This window comes from Numenius arquata, chromosome 9 (assembly GCF_964106895.1).
Source record: "Numenius arquata chromosome 9, bNumArq3.hap1.1, whole genome shotgun sequence".
Classification (NCBI taxonomy): domain Eukaryota; kingdom Metazoa; phylum Chordata; class Aves; order Charadriiformes; family Scolopacidae; genus Numenius; species Numenius arquata.
Window position 1 is genome coordinate 18640254 of NC_133584.1, and position 19291 is coordinate 18659544.

General features: G+C 37.3%; 1 protein-coding gene across 1 annotated transcript in view; it reads right to left on the minus strand.

The window, feature by feature from the left end:
• Nucleotides 1-19291, minus strand: part of COL4A3 (collagen type IV alpha 3 chain) — a 49236-nt gene that overhangs the window by 20991 nt on the left and 8954 nt on the right. Inside the window, exons 10-29 of the mRNA XM_074153594.1 lie at nt 18485-18547; nt 18023-18058; nt 17866-17907; nt 16338-16415; nt 14792-14854; nt 14480-14536; nt 13205-13249; nt 11792-11845; nt 11362-11403; nt 9974-10061; nt 8917-8952; nt 8406-8570; nt 7187-7279; nt 6337-6432; nt 5913-5983; nt 4441-4629; nt 3319-3487; nt 2324-2416; nt 1120-1224; nt 128-225 (exon numbers count right to left, since the gene is read on the minus strand). Coding sequence (XP_074009695.1) covers nt 128-225; nt 1120-1224; nt 2324-2416; nt 3319-3487; nt 4441-4629; nt 5913-5983; nt 6337-6432; nt 7187-7279; nt 8406-8570; nt 8917-8952; nt 9974-10061; nt 11362-11403; nt 11792-11845; nt 13205-13249; nt 14480-14536; nt 14792-14854; nt 16338-16415; nt 17866-17907; nt 18023-18058; nt 18485-18547 — 1683 coding nt within the window. The remainder of the gene's footprint in view (nt 1-127; nt 226-1119; nt 1225-2323; nt 2417-3318; nt 3488-4440; nt 4630-5912; nt 5984-6336; nt 6433-7186; nt 7280-8405; nt 8571-8916; nt 8953-9973; nt 10062-11361; nt 11404-11791; nt 11846-13204; nt 13250-14479; nt 14537-14791; nt 14855-16337; nt 16416-17865; nt 17908-18022; nt 18059-18484; nt 18548-19291) is intronic.

Genomic DNA, 19291 nt, shown 5'->3' on the forward strand with positions numbered 1-19291 from the left:
ATTTCATAGTTTGTGCATCACTGGTCAGGAAACTCCTATATTCCTTACACTTCTTAATTTATTTGCTCAGCGTCACATTTAATGAATGGGACCTATGGGAAAGTCTGTGCTGTATTTTCAACCAAACCTTCTCTCCTGGTTGTCCTATGTTTCCAGCTCGGCCTGGATCTCCGATCTTTCCTTCACAACCTGGTGACCCTCTGCCTCCTGCAAGCCCTTTATTTCCTGCAAAAGGAATTAAAATGCAGTACAGATGTTACGGTTATAACCATATTTTACAAGTGGGTATTTGTATGGATGCAGTAATGACCCTCTGACACTAAAGTAGCTTACATGAGCTGAAGACAGTATCTTGATTTCAGAGTTGGTGTGACACACTGCATCTTGTTCCTTACATATTTACTCAATGTTTACTCTAACACTGCTTGGTTACTTTCTTGAAATCAGGTATTTCACAGGGAATGTTTTTTTTGAAGTGAGGCTGCTCTGATGTCGGTTCCCCATTGTTTTCTTTAACAGCTTGGTAGTAGTTTTAGTACCAGAACTTACTTCACCCTCCCGCCCTGCCCCCTGTCCTGACAGGATTATAAGAATTTGGCATTTGTTAATATTTCCAGTGTCCACAGGGGAGTATGACTTTGCATGAGAAATGGCCAAATTCACAGTATTCAAAATGCTTTCTGTTACCTGCAGATTAGAGCAGGTATTGCATTGTACGTAACTAAAATTGATTAAAAATGAAGTACTGACACTTATACAGCTCTGTCTCTGTAACACATATCCAGGTAAAGAGAATTCATCTGAAGTACGTGTGGCGCTCAGATGCGCTGCACCTGTTTGGGCAGTATTCCAGGAAGCATCAGTGTCTTAAAATATTTTCCTACTGCTAGCTTTGATACTTAATTCTCTGAAATACTTAAAAATATTTCAAACTTGCAATTTATATGCCTTAAGACAGTAAATTACAAGAATGCTAAAACCACTTCCCTGTATGACTAATGTTCATGGATATATTTTTTTTAAATTTGTTGATTGTTTTTAATGTGGACTGAAAAAAAAAAAAAAAATCAGATTTTTTGGGGGGTTTGCTTTTTTTAAAGATCAAAAAGCGTATTTTACCTTTTGGACCTGGGTTTCCAGGAAATCCAAGCCCTGGAAAGCCTGTGTCACCTGTTGGCCCTGGATGTCCTGAATCGCCTTGCTGACCTCTTGCTCCAACTCTACCTGTACAAAGAAAATAAGTAAACTGTGATGTGACAGAACATCAGCTTGTAAGATTAGATGTTATATAGTTTATCAATTAGGACACCACTGTAGTTTATATTAGAACTTAGACACTATTTCTCCTCCACAGCAGGTTTTCACAGTTAAAATGCTAAATTATGTTCACAGTATCAAAGCAGGCATGAGTCTGTGGGTGAAGTTTTTATGAAATCTGCCCAAATTCCAGACTTCTAGGAACAATTATGTTCAAATCTTCCACTTGTTGAGAAGATACAAACACATCCTATAGGGTTGAGGCTTGTAACAGCAGCAACTATAAGAACAGAAGCTACCGTAAAGCTGCCAAGAAATTTTCTTATGCCATTCAAGGCAGCTTTAAAGACTATTGTTCTACAAAACCAAAGCAAAGATGCCTTACGGTTAGCCTGAATGTCACTTACTGTCCTTCAGTGCATTCAAAAATTCTGCAAAAATTTAAAACACCAGCAACCAAAAAAGTCCCACCTAGAACCCAAGCCCAAAACCCGCCCAGAACCCACCCAAAACTGGAAACTCACGTTCTCAATATCTTATGACAATGGTTAGTAACAGTCACATTAAAAAGGAACTGGGAAACATAGTAATACAGTTACTTTTTGACTGTGTCCCTGCAAAGGCTGAGAAGGACCGAGGGCTTCAGGAAGATTAAGAATGCTTTAACCTGATTTTGTTCCTTTTGTTTTGAAGGCTGCAGCAGTCCCAGCGTAATTTTGGATACGCTTTTGTCAAAATTAAGCCAGAGGTGCCTTTCTGGATATACAAGCTGCAGCATAAGCGCCAGATGTTTCTGGTTCTTAGAGGAACCAAGCCGCAGCATAGGACTACTTGGAATCTCTGCCATACTGCAGAGATGGACATGGACATGGTCCTGTGTGGGCCTTAGTTTTCCTTAGTTTTCTTGAAAGGGAATGTTAAAGCTAATTCCATAGTTTCTGTATCACAGAAATCCTTTTTCTAGGCATTTAAAAGTAAGCCAATGGTTTTATATGGCCAGAGCTGGGAGAGAAATCCCTATCAGATTATCTCTGAAATTTACCGTATCTAGTGCAGATGTACTCACCAGGCAGTCCTGGGGGTCCAGGTAAACCGTCTGGTCCTTGAGGTCCTGGCAATGCAGGTAATGGAGTTACCCTACTGGTCTCTCCTTTCAGACCTTCAGCAAATACATAATCAAAGATTACAAAGCCTTATAGTTTGGCAACATGTAATCTTAAGCAATAAAAATATTAGTGATCAATCTACTCGGTTAAAAATGCAGTCTTCTACACTTTCCATATTTCTGAAACTCCAACAGACTTTGAAAAGCATTCAGATTCTGGCTTTTATAAAGCAAAAGAATTTTATTGACACCAAGTCCACCTGCAGTCTTCCTCTCAGCCCTCCTGCAGTCTAGTGGAGACCCAGAAATGGAAGCACAAAGTCAGCAGGAAAATGATACAATTGCAAAATGCTTAATCTGCATCTCCATTTCATAAAGATTTAATGGGCACTCTCTTTAAGAAACCTTGACTATATTTGCCACCCAACTTTGTGTTCCTCCAGATTATGCTGGCCTATAAATACATACACTGGTATGTTTTCAGCACTTATAAATGATTAAGTCCTTCATATCTTCACCTACTGACTTTGCTCACACTAATAATGATGACTGGATGCATATTTAAAGACCTTTTCTTTTTTTTTCCATGATGGAGACAGTCAAGCACTGGAACAAGTTGCCCAGAGATGAGGTGCTGGCTTTGTCCTTGGAGTTTTTCAAGGTCCAACTGGATAACGCCCTGAATAACTTGGTCTGAGTTTATAGCTGACCCTGCTCTGAGCAGGATTTTGGTGTAAAGATCTCAGAGTTCCTTCCAACCTCGATTATCTTATAAGCCTAAGACTTTTGCTATTAGCTCCAGTGGGACCAAAGTTGGAACAATGCTATGGAAATCTCACTGCAAGAGAAACTTCCTATGTTTCAGAAATTATGTCTTTGACTTCAATCTATCTCTGCAATTTCAATCAAGTACTCTTTAAGATAGGTAAAACATGTTAAAATAGGAAGGTACAAACCAGCTTCTCCAGGTAATCCAGGTGGACCAGGTATTCCTTTAGAGCCTTTGAAACCTCTTATTCCTTGTGGTCCATACCCTGGAAGTCCAGGAAGCCCCATCTCTCCAGGAAGACCAACATTGCCAGGCAATCCAGGTAGTCCTCTATCTCCTTTTGAACCAGCCAATCCCTATTAATGATTACAGGTGTGTGTATACCAAGCATTACTTGCTTTCCACACCAGCTTTCATAACTAAATGTCCAATTCTCTGTCTGAGTATAATCTTGCATTACTTTAGTAACAGAGTAGCTCTTCTAATTTAAGAGGAATTTTTCCTCTGATTTACTTAGGATTAAAAGAATGTAAATTTTAATATCAATGGTTACAATAGAGGGCTATTAAAAGTGAAATAGTACAAATAAATACAGCACCTTCATTTTTCAATAGCTGTACACTGTATACTTTTTTCTTTTTAAAACAAGTTTGAGAAAAAAACCAAAACACCTCAGCTCAGATTTTCCTGGAATACTGTGGAGTCAGGTTTAGAGATAGTTGTATCTGAATCACTTTAACAGTTTCTCAGCTGACACAACACAACAATAATTGTTATTTTTTATTTCTGCTGAACAAAAAGATGATTCTTAGTGAAGATTATGATTCCAGTTTTACGGTTAGTCCTCCCAACTTTTGTGGTTTCTCTCAGCCCTGACTGAAGGTTAAACTCCTCAAGACTGTACAGGAACTATTTGAATTATTATTTCCTTTTAAGTATTTTAAGTAGTCGGAAAAACTGTCTTTAAAAAAAAACCAAACACCTAAAACCAAATCTTATTCATCATAGGAATCCAAGATAATGGTGTAATATAAATATCCAAACTAACAGCACAATAGACTGCTGAGGTTTTTCAGCAACACGTACCTACACTAGCCTCGTCTCTCTGGTATTACATAACAATATTTACTTTCATTCTTTTCTGCATATTGGTTATGCATATTCATTCCTAGAGTAGAGCATAGTACCCTTAAGTCAGGTACTAAGTCAGTTAAAGTATCTGAGTAGATTAAAAAACTGTTATTCAAGATATGAATACTGACTTATTTTTTCATGAATTCTGTATTAATTGCAAACAGTGCATACCCACCTCTTCGCCTTTAGAACCCTTGGATCCTTTAGAGCCAGTTCTCCCCAGAAGTCCACTTGAACCTTTTCTTCCTTTGTCTCCCCTGGGCCCTGGATCTCCTCTCTCACCTTTTGGCCCTTCGGGATACACATATCCTGGCTCACCTTTTGATCCTTTATGTCCTTGATCTCCTCTAAAACCTGCAGGTCCCTGGAACACAGCAATCAAAAGATTTTCAGTACTAGACATGTCAGCTGTTTTCAGGCTTGCCTTTTTTTTTTTCTTTTTTTTTTTTTTTTAATTAAATAACTGATAGTGGTTCTCTTTGTTCTCACCTTTATTCACTGTAACAGCACATATCAATGAACAGGGGATTTTGGAGCTTTTTTTTTATTTTACTTTTCTCCTGCGTTTATTCCAGTTGGCCCTGATTATCATTTCATTTAGGCTACTATAAGCAGGAATGATGCAGGATCATTTAACAGATCAGACTGTTAGCTACCTGTTTGTGCTTTGGTGGCACAAAAAGAAGGACAGGAAAGTACCTTAAAATCTAATTATAAGTTTCTCCTCCACATGGGAATATCTCCCCAGGAACACTGTAACTGCCATAGTTAGTGCTATTCATAGTTAACTTCTCCTCTCCTTTCTTTCCCCCTCAGGGTACAAAGTGCGTTCTCTATCCCAGCCAAAACTATTGCAAGCTGAAAACACGCTGGGGTCTAGTGATCTTGGGCTCATGAACTCTTGGCAGCCTTCTGGAAAAGCCTGTGAGCAGGCCCATTCTGCACCTGTACTGCAACCACCACAATAAATACTTGTGCATGACTTTTTTTTATTGGACAGTACCAACTGTAATTTCCCATAAATAATTACTACTACAGGCATAAGTTAGAACAACCAAATGGTATGTCTGTGGCAGCAGGTGTCAGCCTTCCTTCTTCATAATGTTTCCCAAGAGGGAATGTCCTTTGTGCCCCTGAAGAGGGTATTATGAGAAGGAAGCTTCTCTGCACAACTGGGGCTTAAGCAAGTCCTGAGTATGCTGGAAACAGAAGTAGTAAGAAGTCTGATGAAAATCACAGCACACAAAACTCTATATATGCTTTACAGCCACTGCCATGATTATAGAATTATGTAGATGAGCAGAAGTTAACTGTATACCCATACCAGGGTATACATGTTAACCCATACCAGGCAGAAGCAGCAGCCTAGCCATCATGAAATTCAGCACAGGTTAATCACACAGGTATTTACCTGCCTCACTGCCTGGGCTGTGCTTCTTGCTGCACTGAGCAAAACAGGCTCATGTAAAGCTAGGTCACCGTACCTTACAGTCTCTACCTAGGCCTTCCATGCAGACACATTCATTACTAGAGAAAGAAAACTGTTGAGATCACCTAGTATGACACTGCATGTAACAGCAACCATGAGGTTTCTTTGAAATAACTCTTGTGCAATCTGAAAAATAATCTGAAAAACCGAAGTCTTACTTGAGCTCCTGGAAACCCTGGTGCTCCTGGAGAACCTGGAGAACCCTTTGGACCTGTTGTTCCTTCTCTACCTGCAAAAGAAACAGCATATTTTGTGATGAAAAATGAAAAAAAGGACATGGATTTTGACAAGCTCCGATGATCACACCAGCATTGAATGTTTCTGCTTGTTACATTGACTGCATCATCATAGACTGACCTGGCTTCAGGCTGCACATAAGCCTATTAGCATTCTGACTTCACCTCTTTTATGGCTTGTGCTCATATCAGTGGATGGAGCTGGATCAGGTTCTCACAACTCATCACAACCTCAGGGCTAGTTCAAGGACTGCATGCTGCAGACATGCCTGTACCTGATTCTCATGCTGAAAGCAAAATCATTGGCATTTCCTACTATACTGTCAGAAACAACAAGACAATTTACCAGGCACGCCATCCTGCCCATGTGGCCCAGGAGAACCAGGACGACCAGGTATTCCTGGAACATAGCTGCAATCAGTACACACGCAAGCTTCATCACCTAAAACGAAAATAATTCATTAGTTGTTCCACACGAAGTCATTCCCAAGCCTAACTAATGTGTTACATAGCCTGTTACAGAGGATGGCTAACACTTTTTGGTCAGATAGTGGCAGAATCACAGCCTTAATTTTGTTGGGAGATGACTTCCAACACAGTACAAAATTGCCTGTGGTCAGATAGTGAATCAGAACTGATTACATTTAATTGAAACTGTAGGAACACCCAGTTTAAATTCAATTCTAGTTTTAGTAAACCATTTGGATACAGTCACTCTGCTGCTAAGTCAAATTCTCTCAAAAGAAGAAAGGGACATTGGCTTAAAACTAGCATAGCTCCATAACAGCCTGTGTGACTTTAATGCCTAGCACATGGCAAAGAGATTCAGCATGTCCTGTGGTGAAATTTGCAGAAGGAACCTTCTCTCAGAGAGTGTTGGTGTTGAACATAACAATACGACAAGCCTACCATAATTGTAGGGTTTTATACCCTACTGTAATAATTGTTTTTTCCAGTGAAAATCTAAGCCCTGCTGCAGTGCAGCACAACGGGTGTGCAGCACTGGCACGCGCACTGCTCTTTTAGCTGCTGTTTACTGTAAGGGGAGGAAGACATCTTGCTATCCCTAATGAATTTTCTTAAATCTCTGAACTCAAATGGCTTAAGAGGTAAATTACATTCAAAATCTCATGAGGATCCACGAAGATTACTGGATTGCACCATCAACTTCTGAGTGATAGTTTTCTGAAACTGACCTTTCATGCCAGTGTCTCCTGGAGGTCCCGGAGGTCCTGTACACCCTGGCTCTCCAGGAAGTCCTGGTAGGCCAGTTCTAAATGTTACTCTACCTGTTAATGAAATGAGCATGACACCATTACATAAGCAGATTATTCAGACAAATTCTCTAGTTGCTAAGACGGAAAAAAGTTGCAGGGATGAGCTGCAGTATTCTGATCCTTATGGGTCCCTCCCAACTTGAGATATTCTACGATTCATTTAAAAAATAGAACTACCTGGACAAATACAAAACACCTGCAACTGGAAGTACTTCAGGATAAATATGGTAATGCCAAAGAAAACCTCAGCAGACTGTTCAATCCATCTGTCTAGCCTGTAAAAAGCGTAGTCCCTTCTGGGGAAAGTATTTCCGTTTTATTTGAATCAACAGAAACATAATTCTTTCTTTTACCGTGAATGGAAGGGAAACATTTTTTAATCGGAAATTATTAATGCTGCTCAAGTATCTTTGACACAATTATTCTGGTGTATTTACTATTAATTTGGAAAAACAGAACATGCATTGAGCTCTTCCGAAGGTAATGCATTTGGAGGATAAATATATTTTTCAAAGAGAAAGAAAAGAGAAGCACTACATTGGTATTACTTCAGAAAAACTTGTTTTGGCCATACCACATGTAAAATAAACATGATGCTATTGGTACTCCTAGTTAAACAGGTATTCCTAGTTAATAATTTTATTAGAAGTTTTATAAACTGATACTGCTTTATTTTCATGCTGGCAGAACTTCAAACCTGCTCTAAGGCCCGCTAAGACCTCTGGAAGCATGCAAGTGATTTCTTTAGCTTTCAGATTAGCCCCTTCTGAATTTAGTTTTACAGCTTTACTACAACCTTTGGAATGATTAATTTAAAGAACAGATTTTCTCTCATTATTCTTTCCTGGGTTTATGCAGCAGACTTTTATAGTCAGAGTTATACAAAAAGGTAAGAAATCTTTATACTGGGAAGTCATTGTATTTTCCCTACAGAATATCATTAGTAGTGGAGGACAGACCTTTGCTACATATGATTTCGTGAGTATCCTAAAACAAAATTTCCAATGAGAAATTATATTCAACCATATTACTCAAAACATACTCTATAAATAATGTATTTATATAATCTCATATATTAGATATTGAAATGACTCTGGATCTGTTCTTGTTCATCATACGTAGAATACTGAAATGTCACCTGGTTCTCCGGGAGGACCTGGTAATCCAACAGGACCAGGTCTGCCAGTAATACCAGGTAGTCCTGGAGGGCCTACAATACACAAGCCAGTTTGTCCTTTTTCTCCTTTTGTTCCTTTTGGCCCAGGAAATCCTGGGGGACCTCTCAGACCAGGTCTTGTCACACCTAACCAAAGAGGAAAAAAATACAAAAATGAAATTAAAGAAATGAAATTTCAAAGCAAAGTAAGTACCCAATAGAGTGAGTGAGAGACAAACATACTGAGTTCATCCCACAAATCTTTTTTATCTTGTAATATATTAAATAATCACAATGAGAATATTAAGAAATTTAAAAATTATCTTTAATCTCTCTTTAAATACTTGGCCCATCAAAGCTTTTGGATGAGATTTTTTTACCACTCAGAGATACCTCTCAAGTCATCTGAAGTTAAGATTCCACAAAGCTGATTCAGTATAACAGGCAGGAAGAACAATGTGTCTTATTGTTGGTACTGGATCATTGTACATACCTGGTCTACCAGCATATCCGGGAGGACCCTGTGGCCCTGCAAAAGCAATATATTTAGAACTTGAATTAAACCACTGTATACTCTGCAAAATCACTACTCAGTAATATTGACTGCAAACTTTGGGCTTCTGCATTTGAAGCTTATTTTATCTTTTAAGAATTCGTTTTTGCCTGAATAGGCACCTACTACTTATGCAACTGTATCTCTCTGAAATCTGGCAAGATAAGGATGTTTACAACAGATAGGAGTAGGATCCACCACATTTATCTTAGGTGGGGATGCACACAGTTACTTGAGAACAATTTTACATGACTTTACAGGCCTGCAAACTTGCTTCTTTTTGCCACTATTATTTGCTCTAGTAAATATACCACCTCTTAACAATGCATTAATTTCTTTGCAAGGCTCAGCTTTCCTGTTGTCACCCCTTGGAAATACATAAATAGATTTATAACAACAAAGTGTATTCACTGAACGCAACACAATCACGTGGATACATAAATATTCATAAAACTAGAATACCAAAGCACAGAAAGCAAGGACTTGCTAGATGTGTATGAGATGGTCTATAAGATGCTGCCTTCCAGAGTTCAGCCCACAAGTCCTTGTTATATTGTGATACAGCTCAAATAATAAATCAGTACATTTTAATTTTACAGCATGGCCAAAATAAACATAACCAAAAAAAAACATAACAGAAAAAAGTGCATGATCTTTAAGAAGAGACTTACAGCCCTGATGGTATGCCTATGGCAAACAAAATAATGTGCTGATGCAGCAGTCCACTAAAGTCATGAGACAGGATGTCAGTGAGCTTATGTGCTCAACTCAGTTATCTGTGCAAAGGAGTGTGCCAGATTCATTATTTTTAAAAGGAAATACAGTCATAAATCAAAGTCTCAGGATACATTTCAATTCTGCAATTTGCTTGGAGCAATTTGGAAATACACTTCTAAAGGCAGACGCAGGTTGCTGGGTGCTAAAAAACCCAGCCTGCAACAAGCCCTTTGAGTGGACAGCTCTTACTATAAGATTCTAATTGTGATGTCCCACTCACCAGGCATGCCACGTTGACCTTTTGGTCCTGGAGGTCCAGGGGGTCCTTCATCTCCTTTTTCACCAACCACAGTGTCATAATACTCTGTCTTAAGAGAAAGATGGTAAGAAAAGAAAGAATAGTAAGAATGAAGAGAGAAGGACAGTACCTCATATTGAGCATTTCATTAGAACAATGTTATAATCTCATTCATAATTTTGATGTTGTGATCACATGGTAATCACAAGGAGCCAGAAATGAATCATAATTGTTATAGACAGATAATGTCAAGAGGGTGTGAAAATATGTAAGGCTAAGATTTCAGCTCAATTCCTCAGCTCCCAGAGAACTCCTCTGCCTGCAGATGCAATTATACAGGCAAAATATAAGCTGAAGACCCCATCAAAAATATTATGGTAGCACGAAACAGGAAATCTTCTTGAAAGAAACCTCTAGGAACGACCTAGTCTATTCTGTTGGCTCAAAGTAGCATCATCTATATCTAGACTACTCTTTTCAATAATCATACATGAAAACAGACAAAAATCAACTACTTCATTCACATGTGCATTAAAATGTCATTCCTATAAAGATGAATAATTTATTAAAGTTTAATATTGTGACGTTTCAAAGTTTCTACAAATGACAGGCAAAATCAAATGGCAATTTGCGGTAATTTTTTTTTTTTTTTTTTTTTTTTTTATAACCCCAAATTTTTCCTCTCTTCTGGATTATTTTGCATGAGCACCATTACTGGTAAATCACTATTATAATAATTATTGTGCCTTGATATATAAACATCACACTGAAATATAAGCTGACTACTAATGTATCAATTTTAAAAGGAATAAGAAACTGCTTAAAATTAAAATTCAAAATGTTTACCTTTCTCCTGTATATTTTTTGAAAAGCAGTGTTTTTTTAGTACTCTCTCAATATCACAAATGAATCAGCTTTTTACAAAGTTACCTCTTAGGAACAATTTGGACAAAAGGTTTCCATTAGGTGTACATGGGGCCTTTAAGTAAGCCACTAGTGAGATAGCATGACTAGACAGAGAACTTGTATTCATGGCATCTCTTTTTTTTTTTTTTTTTTTTTTAAAGTCTTCTTAGGATTTTAAAATTAAGACCAGCTGTCCTGGAACTGATTAGAGATTGTTGTAAAAATTAACTCCTGTCAAAATTGCTGGAACTGAGTGAGGTCTAACCAGGCCCTGATCATGCATCCAGCTTCACATGAAGGAAGATGCCATCCCTGTGAGCCTCCCAGCAACATCAGTACTTTGAGAAAGCCATGCCTCAATTAGAGTATCATAGGACATACGTTATTGTGTCATACAGTCAGTTTTTCTTATTTTTAATCTAATGGTTTAGAAAAATTATATAATGAAGATAATTTACACTTACTCGACCACAAGCTCCAGGTGGACCAGTGTTCCCTTTCATCCCCTTCATCAGAGGGCAGAAATGGGTTTGTTTATTGGAAACAATGCATGACACGACATTTGGTACCCACTGTTACTTCAGTACATTGCTCATAACATTAAAGAACTTCTGCTCCTGACCAGTCCTTTACCACCCCCATCTCTGTTCCCTACACAACTATTCAGCTAGCTACATACACCAAAAACTACAGGAACACATCAGCAGGCACAGATGGACACCAGATCAAACACATAATCTATTTCAGCTGATCATCCTCTATTTCATGATATCACTACTTGTCATCTGTTAGGTAAACATATTATATACACAGTGATAAATAGAACGATATAGTAACCCCAAAACATACCTTATCCCCATCCTCAAAAGCAACAACAAAACCATTAGACAATACCTTAACTCCTTGCCTGCCAGCCAGTCCTGGTTTGCCCTGTTCACCCTTTTGTCCCTGCAGATGACAGTACACAATTTTATGAGGATTAATCTTTTAGCACAGCCATCAGTCATACCTAAAATGGAAAGCTTCAATCTTTCATGGTGATGGCAAGTGAGTACGACTTGCCCAGGGGAAGAAATCCCAGGGCAAGACATGGTTTGGGGTGCAATTCCATGTCTGTGGGAAATACCACAGGTCTCTCATCCAAACCTGCCTTTATAACAGCCCACTCCACCAACCCCAAGGTGGAGCCACTCTGGATAACACAAGCGTAGTAGGCTCTGATTTGTCCTGCCTCTGCAAACTACAATTTCTGAAAGGGGAGAAACTGAACACAATGTGAGACTCTCACATTCGGCAACTCCCTCTCCCAGAACTTGGTCAGTCTGCACGATGGCGCTGAAATCAAGAGTTGTAAGCAAGACCAGGAGGAAAAATAGTGCAGGCTGCTGCTAAGGCTTTCTGCAAGTGTATACATGCAAGGAAAAGGCACTTCTTGGAGGCTTATGCAGCTGAATTTGTTGCTAGTTAGTAAAGTTGAAATGGAACCAGAGCAATGACATGTCTTTGTCAGGACACAAAGTTTTTTCTGTTGGCTGAGATAGTAGAGCTTTGCGGTCTGTCATTCCATGTTCTTTGTCAGACCGGTCTGTGTTAAAACTGTTTGCAAAGGTCATTTTGGTATGATGAAGACGATGTCTTCATAAGAGATAGGTGAAACGGGCTATTCTGACACTAAGAATTTTGATAAGATATTTGTAAGGTTACTGGGACCCTGATGATGTCGTTAAAATGGAAGTGAAGTAAATATAGAAGAATTTATATTTAAGCAATTGAATAAAAGATGCCATTTTATAACTGAAATTAAGAACTATTTGATGACAAGATGACAGTTTTAATATTTATCAGACATCTTGTTTCAGGCCAAGGCAGCTGTGACCTTGACAATAACTTTTCTTTGTAAAAGAATATATTTGATTCTAGTGATTAAAAATTATTCATTTTGCTTCTTGATTTATGCTGAAGGTATAACACTTTTGCAAAAATTTCAAATGTGACTAACCAGAACTAAACTCAGTAGAATTAATTTTGCATAACGTAAACTGTGTCTCAAACACAAGCAACAACTATTTTTATTTTAAACAGAATAGACAACATCTATGAACTGAGCCTCTCTCTCCTGCATATATCTCTGAGAACATGGTGTGTGCTCATACAAAGCCAGCTGTGTGAAAAGAAATGTTTCACAGTGTATGCAAACCAACATTTGCAAATACATTCTGCAACGGGAAAAAGCTGTGACAGGAAGATACAACTGAGATAAACAGATGACTATTGCTTAGAAAACGTTTAGAGGGCTTCCTTCATTACCGGTAAGCCAGGTGGACCTGGGGCACCTTCTTTTCCAGGTGTACCCTACAAAGCAAAAACATAAAATTAAAAAAAAAAATAAAAATTAGGAAGTTCAAAAAAGGGTACATTGCATTCAGAGGGCATAACAACTAAATACGGTGCATATAACTGTATTTTAGGTCTTTATAAATTTTGAAAAGGTTATTTTTCCAATGTTCATTGTCTCTAATCATAACTAATGTTCATAAAACTCTACAAAACAGTAAAGTACAAAACTTTTAGTACTTTACACCAGTGACTCAAATAGAATTTAAAATTTTCATAACGTATAGGAAGAATAAAAATAACAATCAAGTTGCTCTAGAGCATCATCATTGTTATAGCACCATACAATTGAAGAAAGAGCAATCTATAGGTAGTACTGATCTTGTCTTGCTACCTTTCCTTGTGGAAGAAAATTTATTGCAACTACAAGAAGTATGGAAAAGTTTCAATATATATATGTTTGGACTGAATTAAATATTTGAATATTTTTTTCTTAATATTGCTTCCAAAATGTATTTGGAATCAATATGTTGTGTTCAGAAAACGTCACAGAACATTTTGGTTTTTTTGGATACTTTATGGTTGTACCCCGATTACATATTGGTAAACTATTATTAATTCATACAGTTTGAGTTACTAAGAACCTGCATCTTTCATTGATTAGTTTTTATTTGAAGGTTTGAATGCAAAGTGGTAACTTTCTATTTAATTCCCTTCAAAATGTAGATATACTCAAGTAAATTGTATTTTAATGTGTGTTCTTTTAAAAGTAAACATGATTTTTTTTTCTCAGATTATTCTTTTAACAGAATAACTCTCTTATAACAAATTTCTTCATGTCTCCACATAAATTAGTATGCTCAACTAGCAGGTAAGTCTGCTGCCTTAAGTAAACCCAATGTTTTTAATTCTCTTCTACATAGACACTGGCACTATAAAGCCAGTATGTGTTCAGAAGAGCACTTTTTTTTTTTTCTTTTCCCTAAGTTTCAACAACAGAACCTTTACAGCAAAACAAACAGAAGTGCATCCACCATCAACTGACCTCTACATCATGTACTCATGGTATGTGAACCTATAAGAACAGTTATTTGACTTTCAGCTCTCTAGTTTGGTTTACTGGATGAAAGAGCTTTTGAATCTAAGAAAATTTGCTGTGAGTGGCACTGAAATAAAAACTGGGGTGCAAGACTAGTGCAAAACTGCTTTGCAGAAAAGAATAACATGTATTCAATTGTTTGCACTTACCTGTGCTCCGGGTTCTCCTCGGTCACCCTTTTCACTTTGGGAATCACCATCCGGCCCCTGTAACAAAACTGCCCTCAAGATACACATATTTTAAGAATCATGTTTTCTAAATTAAATATATCTTTTATAATTTTGTTATCTTTTTAAAAAAGCATAAAAATAAAGCACAGTTAGAATGCTATTAATAGGTATTCTATTCTATTCATTAAAGGTTGGAGTAAGCAGTGTAAATACTGGACTCTAAAGAGAAGCATTTACTAGGTGGTGCTGCCTGAACATTTGGATTTAAAAGATTTATTTCTGGTCACTTACTGTAAACCCCATTGGCCCTGGAAGTCCTCTTGATCCTTTTTCTCCTTTCTCTCCTTTCAAGTCCTATTACGTAGAAAATCAAAATTTAATATGGTCTCTTGGATTTTCTGTGCTCGCCATAACACTCAAGGTGTACAAATAGGAAATCCCTATGTTATCAGCAAGCTTCTTTAAGCAGAGATGGTTTTAGTTAAATGACTAAGAAACAGAAACTTCTTATCGGCACTCTCACCTAAGTCTATGATATTTGAAAAAGAAACTGGCTGTGCACATATTGCCGAACACAGCAAGTTCAAAACGGCTTACCTGTGATTGCATACGAGGGGACTGGAGTAAATATCCCCAGAAATGGCAAAAAAATCACAAGCAAAAAACCAAATAAACCTTAGTTGCTTCACTGGAGCTACAGTTATCTCCAATACATAAATGCAGCGGCTACCCATGCAATCCATGCCTAAATGGGCTCAAGATTAGATTACCCTGCTGTGTAGTACTGTTACAGATTGGGCCACATCCTAACGTCATTGTAAAGCCAAAGTTTATGGACTGCCAAATTATTACCTGGTTAGACTCATGCCCCAAACTATTTATGTAAGGAGTTTTGAGAGGGTTTAAAACCTTAATGCCCAATGTCTCTGAAAAATCGCCATTCCCCCATGATAAACTGCCACAGCTGTGACTGGGACTGGGAAGTGCTCCAGGTTGTCCATATTTGCTTTAAACAGGGAAGAGCTGCTGTGTCTGAAAGCTGAACCTTACTTCTGCAATCTTTCTCTTCCCTCCTCAATACAGTCTCAATGCAAAATTCCCTTTTTATCTTAGCACATAATGGAGAGAGAGTTTTGATAACTCCATGGATTAGATCCAAATTAAATAAGAAAAACAGAGCCAGGAACAGGTTGAAGTCCTGTTCTGCTAATACGTGAAGACTTAAAATTGTGTATCAACTACTGCTGCTTAAGTTCTACATAAGGACAAAATGCAAGAATTTTAATTCAGAAAGCAATACTTAAAATGAAAGCTGAATCAGAGTATTTCCTTTCTCCAGTAGTCACTGTTTTTCCAACACTTTCCAAGACTACTCAAGTTCCAGTAAAAACAATGGGAAAATAAGCTATGAAATGTACAGGAATGTGTTGCAAGCTTTTGTGAAACTCTGGTAGCTCAGTCCTGATATTTTCAGTGACAAGGCCTGGGGTCAGCACAGCTGTGGCTTTGGTACCCATTCAGAAAATCCATGTTGATTTGGTGAAGCTAAAAGTGATTTACTTTTCATGTACTCTGAGATCTAGAGCAGGTGAATTGCTAATAAGCATTTAGCATTCCACTGGCATCGTGCAGATGTGCAATGTGAATACACAGCCCTCAGCTGAGCTGGCCGCACAGACACTCTCTAAGAAGAGCTTAGTATCTAACTAAACAAGTCTGAACAATGTTAGGATGGGTAAAAGGAAATGTTATGGGAACAATGAAGATGAAAATGTCCTCTCAATTTAAAAGGTAGGAAGACGGCTAATCTGAACGTGATGTTTAACAATTTTACTACCGTCATGTTGTCTGGTCCGCTTAATGTCACAATAACAGTTCCTGGTGGTCCAGGGGGTCCAGTTAATCCAGTGTCACCCTTGAAAGAAAAAAGAAAAATAGAGCAATTACAAGCAGTCTGTTTTCATTATTTCAAATTACTATTGCTATACTTTTGACATTGTGCAAAAAATTCTGTCATTACACTTAGCTGTTAATAGAGTTATCATTTCTCTTTGCTTGCCATTTATCTTCCAATAAAAAAAGGCATATGGAAGACTTAAGACTGCTATGAAAACCTTCTCCTAGCTGAGAAATATAAAAATGCATATGCTGATTTCTGTTACAGCATCTAGAATTAGCTTAAATTTTTAATACTATTTGTTTAAAAGTTATACAACCATTTCAACTGCAAATCAAATAAAAATATCTCCTTGATTATAATTTTTCTCTCAACTGGATTAAGTCAATCAATAAAATACATTAACTGCCTTTGGTGACATCCTCAAAACCGCAGTCTGTGTATTACAGGGGGACAACTGTAACGTAGTGCTGACAGACAAAATCAGTTTTCATGCGTCCTTAACATGAATATTGCAGTACACTTTTTCACTATGGATCTTTTAGAACATGGAAAGTCCTAAATGTGATCTTTCCTGTGGAGCTCAACAAAACAATATCCGTAATTTCCAGTGATTTTAAGCCAGTGGAATGCCTCTGTGTGCATCTGCAGTGTAACAGCAAAGAATGCATCACTCTTTCATAATGAAGCAAGATGCTCCATGATCATCTGAGCTGATGCTAATGAATGATCAGTTCTATTTACAGAAATTTTCCCAGAAAACTTCAAGCACATTCCTGGTAGTAATTACGAAGTTAAAACCAATCCCACTGTCAGATAGAGCTGTTTCAGTTCACACCTTGATCTGTGCAGGTCAGTTAGTACAACTGTGAGGTGCCTCAAGCTCTTGAAAGGATCCTGTGAGGACATTCAGACTGACTACACTGGTCCTCCTACAATATATGTATTTGTAGTCATTTATAGAATCATAGAATCATCTAGGCTGGAAGGAACCATTAAGATCATTGAGTCCAACCAATTTCTAGCTTAATGTCAATTATGAGATAGAAAGTAAGAACATGGATGACAAGTCATCCAATTTCTATTCAAAATCTGGGTGGTTTTCTAGCATCATCAAGGCTGACACCAAAAAGATGTTGGCCATAAGAAGTTGTGAGTCTACAGATGCGATATATTTCCCAATGTTTACATGCTTAGATAAGCATTTAGCAACACTGTGCAAATGATACATAAATGAATTTAATGCCATGTGTTAGTAAATATTAACTACTGGCTCCTCTTAGGTTTCTACCCTTCTATCAGAAAGTTTATATCATTGGCTCTTATGTGAAAACAGTTTGTCCTTAGATATTAATTGCCACGATTCCGTTTTCCAATAAGACTTCCACACATTTCACCATAGTATATCAGAAAAAGCAGAAAACAGAAATAAAACATTAAAAATGTTTAAAGCATTTTATACAATTACCTTTCTTCCTTTGTTTCCTATTACTTTCAGTCCCATAAGACCCTGTAAAAAAATCCCCAAATGTTATTTTTTTTAATTTTAAAAACACCTAGAAAACAAGTTAATTGATGTTACACATAATAGGAAGTTTTCATTTTTATTACCAATCTGAGACTACCTTAGGTCCAGGAAGTCCTGCTTTTCCTGGCATGCCCTATAAAATAGGAAAAAAAAATTTCCTTATTTTAAAAAACTACAGTCTTCATCACTAATATAGGTGTTTCGAAGAACCCAATTTTCACATGAGTTATATCACTATTTTTATTCTTTTTTCCACCTTTACAACCACAATTTGTTGTCAGTGGGTGACAGAATGCCTATACAGTCTAGTTGCAAACGTATCCATCTCTCAAGTATACACATTAGTATTTAAAGTGAATTTATGGGTAATTATTTGAAAATTAAAATTTATGCTTTTGAAAACATGGAAATTATCTTACATAAAAATAACCAAAAGAAACTGAAAAAAAAAATAATCAGAAGTGTGTGGCAGAGGCAGGTAATTGCATTTGTGTAATTCCATAGGTTTCTGGGAAAATAATAAGTTACAGTAACAAATGCGACATAAATTCATACTCACTGAAGGTCCTGGAGGGCCCTGGGGTCCAAGTTCTCCAGGATATCCTTGAGGACCCTGGGCACCCTATGTGTTAAAAGAGAAACAGTAATAAATCTCCTGGCAAGACTATGAGTAAACCACAATGCTAAATTCAATGAACAAACAACAAACGGGAGCAGCACCGTCTCTAGATTTCTCTCTCATGCCTCAGGATTACAGAGAGGTATAATTTCTTCTCACTCCTTCATTGGTTGGCATATGTTTTGAAACATAAGAAAATATATCCATTCTAAAACTAAACTACTCGAGGATATATGTCCTGTTTAGCTGTGGATATTCTCATAATCCATATAGTCCTAATAAGCCTTTAATATTTTGAATATTCTATGCAATAAATTCTATACATTAAAGCTTTATTTCAAAGAAATGGAAAAATAAAATGTTTTATTTTACTTTAATTTTAATGTCCTCCATTTATTCTAACTGTCAAAAGAAAAGTCTGCTCTGCCTTCTCTTATTAATCTCAATTTTTTAAATATGGATCATACTGTCCTCTGTTAGTACTCTAGAAGTTGAGCAGCTCTGATCTGTTCAATCTTACTTCCTGGGGAATTTTTGCAGTTGGACTAGTTGGTCGTTGTAGGTACTCTCCAATTGAACTATTCTATTTTATTCTATATGTAGGGTTAAACCCCTAAATCTATGACCATTTTTTCCTCCATTTCTGAAGTATTGCTGTCTGCAACCTGACTTCCCTATCTCACTTTACTAACACATAATGGACATTATTGGTTCTGATGGCAAAATTAATCACTGTTGTCTTGGTGT